The 12,769-nt window shown below is 43.1% G+C and overlaps 1 protein-coding gene across 1 annotated transcript in view; it reads left to right on the forward strand.

Moving 5' to 3' along the window:
- Positions 1-12,769, forward strand: part of adamts9 (ADAM metallopeptidase with thrombospondin type 1 motif, 9) — a 153,952-nt gene that overhangs the window by 26,100 nt on the left and 115,083 nt on the right. Inside the window, exons 4-7 of the mRNA XM_061875256.1 lie at positions 3,712-4,013; positions 9,487-9,570; positions 9,653-9,777; positions 9,863-9,903. Of these exons, the coding sequence (XP_061731240.1) occupies positions 3,712-4,013; positions 9,487-9,570; positions 9,653-9,777; positions 9,863-9,903 (552 nt within the window). The remainder of the gene's footprint in view (positions 1-3,711; positions 4,014-9,486; positions 9,571-9,652; positions 9,778-9,862; positions 9,904-12,769) is intronic.

Below are 12,769 nucleotides of genomic sequence, written 5' to 3' on the forward strand. Positions count from 1 at the left end.
GTTGTATTATTAAATAGAGGTCGGTGTCTAGCAGGACCGATAATCAGCATTTCCGTTTTTTTGGCGTTGAGTTGCAAAAAGTTAGCGGACATCCATTGTTTAATTTCATTAAGACACGCCTCCAGCTGACTACAATCCGGCGTGTTGGTCAGCTTTAGGGGCATGTAGAGTTGGGTGTCATCAGCATAACAGTGAAAGCTAATACCGTATTTGCGTTGGAGTGGTAGATAATAGCGCGCTAGTATAAGCGACGTTAGCCTACTCCATGTAGGGCGGTATGGCTCGGTTGGTAGAGTGGCCGTGCCAGCAACTAAAGGGTTCCAGGTTCGATCCCCGCTTCCGCCGTTGTGTCCTTGGACAAAACACTTTACTTACCTGCTCCCAGTGCCACCCACACGGGTTTAAAGGCCTACTGAAAGCCACTACTACCCACCACGCAGTCTGATAGTTTATATATCAATGATGAAATATTAACATTGCAACACATTCCAATACGGCCGGTTTAGTTTACTAAATTGCAATTTTAAATTTCGCGCGGAAGTATCATGCTAAAACGTCGCGGTATGATCTGACGTCATGCATTATAGAGGACATTTTGTTCCAGCACCGTTCCCAGCTATAAGTCGTCTCTTTGCATCGCATAATTCCACAGTATTCTGGACGACTGTGTTGCTGAATTTTTTGCAATTTGTTCGATGAATACTGGAGACGTCAAAGAAGAAAGCTGTAGGTGGGAAGCGGTGTATTGCGGCCGCCTTTAGCAACACAAACACAGCCGGTGGTTCATTGTTTACAGTCCCAAAGGTGAAGCTTTACTATGTGTAACTCCCTCCAAATAGCAAAGACACAATGGCTTTCTTTAACTGATTTATTTGCAGGCTTCCTTTCCCTTCAAATTCACCGTGAAAACTGGAATAAAATAAAGCACGTTACAAACGTAAAAATAATTTACATGTGGATCAAATGAGAAAATAAAATCTCAGCCCGGCCCCATCGGCCGCCTTCGCCTCATCAAGAAATGTGGCTTCCCTCGGAGACACTGGCGGTCACCACACCCCTGCGGCTTTCCCCCCCCCCCTGCTGTGCCAAATTCCGTTGACAAAAGTGCCAGGTTTACGCCATTTTCTTGACGCACGCTATTGCTATTGGATTGGACCACACACACAAAGTACAGTGTATTATGCGGCGATCATTTTGAAAGATTGTGTTTCGAAGAGGGTCCCTTGCGAAGGGCAGAGATGAGCATCGCCACCACCCGTCGACTGGTGCTGAAGAACGGTGCAGGGCCGAAATCAGGTTGTACAGGTACGACCATATAATCTCACTAAAACACTAGTAACACAATAAGCAGATAAGGGATTTTCCAGAATTATCCTAGTAAATGTGTCTAATAACATCTGAATCGCTCTGCTGTCTATTATTTATTTATTTTTTAGAGTCCTTCACTCTCACTTTCCTCTTCCACAAATCTTTCATCATCGCTCAAATTAATGGGGAAATCGTCGCTTTCTCGGTCTGAATCGCTCTCGCTGCTGGTGGCCATGATTGTAAACAATGTTCAGATGTGAGGAGCTCCACAACCCGTGACGTCACGCGCACATCGTCTGCTACTTCCGGTATAGGCAAGGCTTTTTTATTAGCGACCAAAAGTTGCGAACTTTATCGTGGATGTTCTCTACTAAATCCTTTCAGCAAAAATATGGCAATATCGCGAAATGATCAAGTATGACACATAGAATGGACCTGCTATCCCCGTTTAAATAAGAAAATCTAATTTCTGTAGGCCTTTAAATGTAACTTAGATATTGGGTTTCACTATGTGAGGCGCTTTGAATCACTAGAGAAAAGGCGCTATATAAATATGATTCACTTCAGAGATGAGTGATGATTTTTTGGGTTGAAAAAACCCCCAAAATTTGTTAAAAAGGTAGCATAAAACCTATGCATGCTAATGCTCCTGCCAAATAAGTTGCACTGAGTGTAGCGGATCACCACTCCAAGATGGCGGCTCCGCGTCTCGTCGGCGCCAGTAGGCAGTAGCACTTGATGCTGCGTCTACTCACAAACCCTATTTCCACATGAGTTGTGTTAGATGTAAATATAAACGGAATACAATGATTTGCAAATCATTTTCAACCCATATTCAATTGAATATGCAACAAAGACAACATTTTTGATGCTCAAACTCACAATCTTTATTTTTTTTTGCAAATAATAATTAACTTAGAATTTCATGGCTGCAACACATGCCAAAGTAGTTGGGAAAGGGCATGTTCACCACTGTGTTACATCACCTTTTCTTTTAACAACACTCAATAAACATTTGGGAACTGAGGAAACTAATTGTTGAAGCTTTGAAAGTGGAATTCTTTCCCATTCTTGTTTTATGTAGAGCTTCAGTCGTTCAACAGTCCGGGGTCTCCGCTGTCGTATTTTACACTTCATAATGCGCCACACTTTTTCCATGGGAGACAGGTCTGGACTGCAGGCGGGCCAGGAAAGTACCCGCACTTCTTTTTTACGAAGCCACGCTGTTGTAACATGTGGCTTAACATTTTCTTGCTGAAATAAGCAGGGGCGTCCATGATAACATTGCTTGGATGACAACATATTTTGCTCCAAAACCTGTATGTACCATTCAGCATTAATGGTGCCTTCACAGATGTGTAAGTTACCCATGCCTTGGGCACTGATGCACCCCCATACCATCACTTTGAACTTTGCGCCTGTAACAATTTGGATGGTTATTTTCCCTCTTTGTTCTGGAGGACACCACGTCCACAGTTTCCAAATATAATTTGAAATGTGGACTCGTCAGACCACAGAACACTTTTCCACTTTGCATCAGTCCATCTTAGATGAGCTCGGGCCCAGCGAAGCCGGCGGAGTTTCTGGGTGTTGTTGATAAATGGGTTTTGCTTTGCATAGCAGAGTTTTAACTTGCACTTACAGGATGTAGCGACCAACTGTAGTTACTGACAGTGGTTTTATGAAGTCTTCCTGAGCCCATGTGATGATATCCTTTACACACTGATGTCGGTTTTTGATGCAGTACTGCCTGAAGGACCAAAAGTCCGTAATATCATCGCTTACGTTCAGTGATTTCTCCATATTCTCTGAGCCTTTTGATGATTTTACGGACCGTAGATGGTGAAATCCCTAAATTTCCTTGCAATAGCTCGTTGAGAAATGTTCTAAAACTGTTCGACAATTTGCTTACGTCCTTGATTGTGAATTACTCAGCATTTCATGGAAGCTGATTTTATACCCAATCAAGGCACCCACCTGTTCCCAATTAGCCTGCACACCTGTGTGATGTTCCAAATAAGTGTTTGATGAGCATTTCTCAACTTTATCAGTGTTTATTGCCACCTTTCCCAACTTCTTTGTCACGTGTTGCTGGCATCAAATTCTAAAGTTAATGATTATTTGCACAACATTTTTTTTTTTATCAGTGTGAACATCAAATATGTTGTCTTTGTAGCATATTCAACTGAATATGGGTTGAAAATGATTTGCAAATCATTGTATTCCGTTTATATTTACATCTAACACAATTTCCCAACTCATATGGAAACAGGGTTTATATAAGAGGTAAACGAGTTTACCTATACTGACCTCCTGAAGCAGTTTTGAGAAAAAGGAAAAGACACACCAACAACTTCCTTTCAGGTATTAACACAAGTTTGTTCTCCCCGTCTTCTTCCCCAGAACACAAACACAGACGTCGAAGGCACAAGGCGAGGAGGAAGCCGGCGGCCGTTCCCGGCGCTAGCATGCTAACTGACGTGGCGTCGCTAACTGCCCGTTTGGCCGGCGACGCCACGCTCGGCCCTCAAAGCGGCGGTTTCGCCGTCAACGACAGCAGCGGCGCCGACTCCGCGCCTCACAGGCGATCCAAGCGCTTCCTTTCCTACCCGCGCTTCGTCGAGGTCATGCTGGTGGCCGACAGCAAGATGGCGGAGCATCACGGCGGCAACCTGCAGCACTACATACTCACCCTGATGTCCATCGTAAGTCAAGTCTGCTTTTCCATACTTTTCTAAATGGAAGGGACCACTAAATAAATGGCAGTATTGACTTTATTTAACATGAATTTAAACAGGTTGAAAAATGTATTCGGGTGTTACCATTAAGTGGTCCAATGTACGGAATACCGTATTTCCTTGAATTGGCGCCGGGTATATAGTACGCGCCTGCCGGGTCTAACTCGTTTCCCAAAATATTATTTTTATAAGCGCATGTCTAGAATTTCCGCCGGGTCAAACTCATTTCACCAAATAATTAGCATATGCCTAGAATTTCCACAGGGTCAAACTCGTCACGTTACGAGTGACACTTCACCTGTCATCATTTTAGAAAATGGAGGAGGCTGATTTCAATCATTTGAAATCGCATAAAGGGAAGAAGATTAAGAGGTATTCAGTAGCTATTGAATATGCTAAAAAGAACAGTAAGCAGCTATGTTTTATTAATATACCGTAGCTGCGTGTGTCAAATATGAGTCATTAAATGACTCCTCCCGCCTCCTGGTGGCAGAGGGCGCTAGTGGTCCTTCTTGCGACTACTCGGCTGCAGAAGAAGTGACAACAAGCAGCGATCGTTTATTTTTCCTCTCGCTTGCACTTTTAACATGGAGGATGACATATCTAAAATAAAACCGTTTTCTAAACTGGACTTTCAATCGAAGCAGGAGGTCATAAAGGAAGATCTCCATCGAGACACTTTTCAAACTGAAGAAAGATAAGGAAGACTTCTATAAACAAGTTACCGATGCTTTTGATCAGAAGGAGCTGCGCATGGACTTCATTTATAAGTAAAGGTAAGACCATAATAACGTTATTTTATTAAATGTGCTTTTCATGATGGTATCCTTACATCACACTCAAATTTATAAGCGCAAGCCTAAATTTACCACATGCTTTGGTAAGCGCCGCAGTGAGAAGAGGTTTTAAATTAATTAGCGCCCCGGCGGCAATTCAAGGAAATAGGGTAAATAGATTTGGGGGCCACATTTCGAGAAAGCTAAAGACTTGGGGGCCCGGGCTTCTCCCTTTTAGTGTTATTATTATTTATAATTCCAGTAATCAGCGTCCATTTGATATTAGTCTATTTATTTTGTCAGACAAAGGGTAAATAGTCTGTATTAGGGTTGTACGGTATAAGGGTACTAGTATAGTATCGCGGTACTAATGAATCAAAAACGGTACTATACTCTGTTTGAAAAGTACCGGTTCCCCATATATATATATTTTTTTTACGCGTATGACAGCGCATCGTCACACCATGACATTGCTGGTTTTATGAGCAGGGTAGCTTGTTCGGCAGCGCACAATCACAGAGTACTTACAAGCAGACACAGTGTATAGACAGTGCAATATCTAGTCGATAGTACTATGATTACATTGATATTTTTTATCGTCACAAAATCTTTTTTCCTTTTTTAAAAAAAAAATTCATATTATATTTATAAACTCAGGAAAGTACGTCCCTGGACACATAAGGACTTTGAATATGACCAATGTATGATCCTGTAACTACTTGGTATCGGATGGATGACTACATTTGTGGTATCATCCAAAACTAATGTAAAGTATCAAAACAACAGAAGAATAAGTGATTATTACATTTGAACAGAAGTGTAGATAGAACATGTTAAAACGGAAATCAAGCAGATATTAACAAGTGTATAAATAATCCGTTTTTACAGCTTGTCCTTTACAGTGTTGATACAATAATAGGATGATCCATCCATCCATTTTCTACCGCTTATTCCTACAATAGGGAGCGGGGTGTATATTGTAGCCCGGAAGATAATAATAATAATTAAAAGAATATCAATGGCATATCAAATAAAATTTCAATAAAAATGATATGTCTTTTTTTCTATTTGCAATCTTCTGAGGTAAATATCATTTTTTTTCCACAGGCTAATAGCACATTTGAAAATAAAATAATAATGAATGAACCAAACATTCAAGCCTTGAAGTAGCAAGAGAAAATGCATGAATAAAACGTTAATTATTGGTCAGTTTGCTGGAAGTTTCCCGGAAGAGTTAGTGCTGCATGGGATTCTGGGTATTTGTTCTGTTGTGTTACGGTGCGGATGTTCTCCCAAAATGTGTTTGTCATTCTTGTTTGGTGTGGGTTCACAGTGTGGCGCGTATTTATAACAGTGATAAAGTTGTTTTTACGGCCACCCTCAGAGTGACCTGTATGGCTGTTCATCAACTATGTCTTGCAGTCGCTCATTGCGTCTACCGAAGCCGAATACAACACTCGGACGGGCTGACATGCTGTTTGTACAATTTGTAGAGGGCGATAAAGGCTGTGCCTCCACGGCGCCCCCTTAATATTACTGTTTGGGTGAAATCCGGGCGAGTAAATACCGCTGGAGGGGCACTGAAAATTGGGTGTCTCCCGAGTCGGAGGGGACATATTAGCGCAGCACCGCTTGCGGCTAAAAGTCGTCTCTTTTCATCGCATAATTACACAGTATTCTGGACTTCTGTGTTGCTGAATCTTTTGCAATTTGTTCAATTAATAATGGCGAAGCCTTTAGCCACACAAACACACGGTGATTCCTTGTTTAAAATTCCCGGAGGTGAAGCTTTACTATGGATCAGAGCGGTCAAGCCAACATGGATCCCCGACCACTTGTCAACCGGCAGGTTCCGGTGAGAAAATTGTGGTAAAAAGTCGCCTCTTGCCGTGACTTCCATCAGACACTGGCGTCAAGACACCCGTGGAGACACCCTTCCGACTATCAGGTACTATTTAACTCACTAAAACACTAGCAACACAATAGAAAGATAAGATATTTACCAGAATTATCCTAGTAAATGTGTCTAAAACATCTGAATCGCTCCCAATGCAATCGCCTTTATTTTTTTCTAGTCCTTCACTATCAATATCCTCAGCCACGAATATTTCATCCTCGCTCAAATTAATGGTGAAATTGTTGTTTTCTCGGTCCGAATAGCTCTTGCTGCTGGAGGCTCCAATTAGAAACAATGTGAGGATGTGAGGAGCCCTCACACCTGTGATGTCATCGTCTGCTACTTCCGGTACAGGCAAGGCTTTTTTATTAGCGACCAAAAGTTGCGAACTTTATCATCGATGTTCTCTACTAAATCCTTTCAGCATAAATATGGCAATATCGCGAAATGATCAAGTATGACACATAGAATGGACCTGCTATCCCCGTTTCAATCAATCAATCAATGTTTATTTATATAGCCCCAAATCACAAATGTCTCAAACGACTACAATATCCTCGGAAGAACCCACAAAAGGGCGAGGAAAACTCACACCCAGTGGGCAGGGAGAATTCACATCCAGTGGGACGCTAGTGACAATGCTGACTATGAGAAACCTTGGAGAGGACCTCACATGTGGGCAACTCCCCCCTCTAGGGGACCGAAAGCAATGGATGTCGAGCGGGTCTAACATGATACTGTGAAAGTTCAATCCATAGTGGCTCCAACACAGCCGCGAGAGTTCAGATCAAGCGAATCCAAGACAGCAGCGAGAGTCCCGTCCACAGGAAACCATCCCAAGCGGAGGCGGATCAGCAGCGTAGAGATGTCCCCAACCGATATACAGGCGAGCAGTACATCCTGGGTCTCGACTCTGGACAGCCAGTACTTCATCCATGGTCATCCACAAGGGAGGGGGGGACATAGGAGAAAAAAGAAAAGAAGCGGCAGATCAACTGGTCTAAAAAGGAGGTCTATTTAAAGGCTAGAGTATACAGATGAGTTTTAAGGTGAGACTTAAATGCTTCTACTGAGGTAGCATCTCGAACTGTTACCGGGAGGGCATTCCAGAGTACTGGAGCCCGAACGGAAAACGCTCTATAGCCCGCAGACTATTTTTGGGCTCTAGGAATCACTAATAAGCCGGAGTCTTTTGAACGCAGATTTCTTGCCGGGACATATGGTACAATACAATCGGCAAGATAGGCTGGAGCTAAACCGTGTAGTATTTTATACGTAAGTAGTAAAACCTTGAAGTCACATCTTAAGTGCACAGGAAGCCAGTGCAGGTGAGCCAGTAGTTTAAATAAGAAAATCTCATATCAGTAGGCCTTTAATGTAATTTACAAAAAGTTGCAACGTTGACTAATAAAACAAAGCTGTTTTTTGTTTTTCCAACTGTCATTGCTCAAAACATAATATTGAATCAAAATCAATGTTATTATGAATTATTGACCTACACAAGGTTCCAATTACTTTTATATCAAATATTACACTAAGAAAAATATTTTTGGTGGAATATTTAGCAAATTTGGTAAATAAATAACCAAATGTATATTTTGTTGTTTTCTTACTGTACCGAAAATGAACCGAACCGTGACCTCTGAACCGAGGTACGTACCGAACCGACATTTTTGTGTACCGTTACACCCCTAATAAATACATTTATTAAGGATTTTGTTGCTATTTTTAGAATATTACAAAAAAATCTCATGTACACCCAAAAATGTATATTTTGTTGTTTTCTTACTGTACTGAAAATGAACCGAACCGTGACCTCTGAACCGAGGTACGTACCGAACCGAAATTTTTGTGTACCGTTACACCCCTAATAAATACATTTATTAAGGATTGTGTTGCTATTTTTCGAATATTACAAAAAAATCTCACGTACACCCAAAAATGTATATTTTGTTTTCTTACTGTACCGAAAATGAACCGAACCGTGACATCTGAACCGAGGTACGTACCGAACCTAAATTTTTGTGTACCGTTACACCCCTAATAAATACATTTATTAAGGATTGTGTTGCTATTTTTCGAATATTACAAAAAAATCTCACGTACACCCAAAAATTCATATATTGTTGTTTTCTTACTGTACCGAAAATGAACCGAACTGTGACCTCTGAACCGAGGTACATACCGAACCGAAATTTTTGTGTACCGTTACACCCTTAATAAATACGTTTATTAAGGATTGTGTTGCTATTTTTAGAATATTACAAAAAAATCTCACGTACACCCAAAAATGTATATTTTGTTGTTTTCTTACTGTACTGAAAATGAACCGAACCGTGACCTCTGAACCGAGGTACGTACCGAACGGAAATATTTGTGTACCGTTACACCCCTAGCGTTGGACGGTACTGAATGTGTTTTCTTGTCCCCTGAAGTCCGTGGGCCGGGCTCTGAGGGCCTCGGAAGGGGAAAGGGCAGACGAGGGCATCATTGTCAAATAGCGGCCTGTCAGGCAGCTTTGATGAACGTAAAAAATATGCTCAGGTATGTCACATAGAGCGCATATTTTCGAGCACTTCAAATAGCAGCGCTCTGGCTGGCGTCAGGGGGGTAGTCGGTCTTTAAGGGGGTGGTGGGGGGGGTTAGGATGACCTATTTACCAGGCTTGCTTTCTCAACAGGGGCTTAAGCCATCATCACGGTTTAAGCTCCCGGGATACATGTCCGAAATCCGTATATTAAATAAGAACATATTTCCCCCCATGCAGGTGTCGTCCATTTACAAAGACCCCAGCATCGGCAATCTGATCAACATCGTCATCGTGAAGTTAGTCATCGTCAACAATGAGCGAGTAAGAGCTGGCCTCCACGCTCACATTCCTATGGAAAGCGGTCGTCCATTCTAACCGTTTTTTTGTTTTTTTTTTCTCTCAGGACGGTCCTCAGGTTTCGTTTAACGCACAGACCACTTTGAAGAACTTCTGCATCTGGCAGCAGAGTCAGAATGTCCCGGATGATAACCACCACTCGCACCACGACACCGCCATCCTCATCACCAGGTACGTGGAAATTATTTCCCCCCCTCGGTTTCGATTCCAGCACGAACGAGGATTGTTTTGTCTTCTTCTTTTTGCATCACCGCAGGCAAGATATCTGCAGAGCCAGAGATAAATGTGACACCTTAGGTAAGTGACTTTTCTTTTTTAAACACGCTTATTGGTAAGATCCGCCGCCAGGATCATAACAAACCCCGTTTCCATACGAGTTGGGAAATTGTGTTAGATGTAAATATAAACAGAATACAATGATTTGCAAATCCTTTTCAACCCATATTCAGTTGAATATGCTACAAAGACAACATATTTGATGTTCAAACTCATAAACTGACAAAGAAGTTGGGAAAGGTGGCAATAAATACTGATAAAGTTGAGAAATTCTCATCCATCCATCCATCCATCCATCTTCTTCCGCTTATCCGAGGTTGGGTCGCGGGGGCAACAGCCTAAGCAGGGAAGCCCAGACTTCCCTCTACCCAGCCACTTCGTCTAGCTCTTCCCGGGGGATCCCGAGGCGTTCCCAGGCCAGCCGGGAGACATAGTCTTCCCAACGTGTCCTGGGTCTTCCCCGTGGCCTCCTACCGGTTGGACGTGCCTTAAACACCTCCCTCGGGAGGCGTTCGGGTGGCATCCTGACCAGATGCCCGAACCACCTCATCTGACTCCTCTCCATTAGGAGGAGCAGTGGCTTTACTTTGAGTTCCTCCCGGATGGCAGAGCTTCTCACCCTATCTCTAAGGGAGAGCCCCAAACTCATTTCGGCCGCTTGTACCCGTGATCTTATCCTTTCGGTCATGACCCAAAGCTCATGACCATAGGTGAGGATGGGAACGTAGATCGACCGGTAAATCGAGAGCTTTGCCTTCCGGCTCAGCTCCTTCTTCACCACAACGGATCGGTACAACGTCCGCATTACTGAAGACGCCGCACCGATCCACCTGTCGATCTCACAATCCACTCTTCCCTCACTCGTGAACAAGACTCCTAGGTACTTGAACTCCTCCACTTGGGGCAGGGTCTCCTCCCCAACCCGGAGATGGCACTCCACCCTTTTCCGGGAGAGAACCATGGACTCGGATTTGGAGGTGCTGATTCTCATTCCGGTCGCTTCACACTCTGCTGCGAACCGATCCAGTGAGAGCTGAAGATCCCGGCCAGATGAAGCCAACAGGACCACATCATCTGCAAAAAGCAGAGACCTAATCCCGCGGCCACCAAACCGGGATCCCCTCAACGCCTTGACTGCGCCTAGAAATTCTGTCCATAAAAGTTATGAACAGAACCGGTGACAAAGGACAGCCTTGGCGGAGTCCAACCCTCACTGGAAATGTGACCGACTTACTGCCAGCAATGCGGACCAAGCTCTGGCACTGATCATACAGGGAGCGGACCGCCACAATCAGACAGTCCGATACCCCATACTCTCTGAGCACTCCCCACAGGACTTCCCGAGGGACACGGTCGAATGCCTTCTCCAAGTCCACAAAGCACATGTAGACTGGTTGGGCAAACTCCCATGCACCCTCAAGAACCCTGCCGAGAGTATAGAGCTGGTCCACAGTTCCACGACCGGCACGAAAACCACACTGTTCCTCCTGAATCCGAGGTTCGACTATCCGGAGTAGCCTCCTCTCCAGTACACCTGAATAAACCTTACACCTGTGGGATGTTCCAAATAAGTGTTTGATGAGAAATTCTCATAAACTTTAGAATTGGATGCCAGCAACACACGACAAAGAAGTTGGGAAAGGGGGCAATAAACACTGATATAGTTGAGGAATGCTCATCAAACACTTATTTGGAACATCCCACAGGTGTGCAGGATAATTAGGAACAGGTGGGTGCCATGATTGGGTATAAAAGCAGCTTCCATGAAATGCTGAGTCATTCACAAACAAGGATGGGGCGAGGGTCACCACTTTGTAAGCAAATTGTCGAACGGTTTTAGAACAACATTTCTCAACGAGCTATTGCAAGGAATTTAGGGGATTTTAGCATCTATGGTCCGTAAAATCATCAAAGGGTTCAACTTTTTGTTATGAGCCGCCGCTAGGATCATACGGGGCGGTGTAGCTCGGATGGTAGAGCGGCCGTGCCAGCAACTTGAGGGTTGCAGGTTCGATCCCCGCTTCCGCCATCCTAGTCACTGCCGTTGTGTCCTTGGGCAAGACACTTTACCCACCTGCTCCCAGTGCCACCCACACTGGTTTAAATGTAACTTAGATATTGGGTTTCTCTATGTAAAGCGCTTTGAGTCACTAGAGAAAAAGCGCTATATGATGATGATGATGGATTAGATTTATATCGCGCTTTTCTATTGTTAGATACTCAAAGTGCTCACAAAGAAGTGGGAACCCATCATTCATTCACACCTGGTGGTGGTAAGCTACAGTACATCTGTAGCCACAGCTGCCCTGGGGTAGACTGACGGAAGCGTGGCTGCCAGTTTGCGCCTACGGCCCCTCCGACCACCACCAATCATTCATTCACCAGTGTTAGCGGCACCGGGGGCAAAGGGTGAAGTGTCCTGCCCAAGGACACAACGGCAGCGACTTGGATGTCAATAGTTGGGAAGCGAACCTGCAAACCTCAGGTTTCTGGCACGGCCGCTCTACCCACTACGCAATATAATTCACTTCACTTCACATCTACTGTACATGCATATGGTTACAAAAATAGTGAGAGAGAATAGAACAAGGATGGACAATTCAACCCTTAACTCAACAATGAGTAGATGAGTGTTATGTGTGTGTTTGTGTAAATAAATGAACACTAAAATTCAAGTATTTCTTATATATACATATATATATATATATATATATATATATATATATATATATATATATATATATATATATATATATGTGTATATATATAATAAAATAAAATATATGTATAGCTAGAATTCACTGAAAGTCAAGTATTTCTTATATATATATATATATATATATATATATATATATATATATAACTGAAGTGAATTATATTTATATAG

This window comes from Nerophis ophidion, linkage group LG16 (genome assembly GCF_033978795.1).
Source record: "Nerophis ophidion isolate RoL-2023_Sa linkage group LG16, RoL_Noph_v1.0, whole genome shotgun sequence".
NCBI classification, from domain to species: domain Eukaryota; kingdom Metazoa; phylum Chordata; class Actinopteri; order Syngnathiformes; family Syngnathidae; genus Nerophis; species Nerophis ophidion.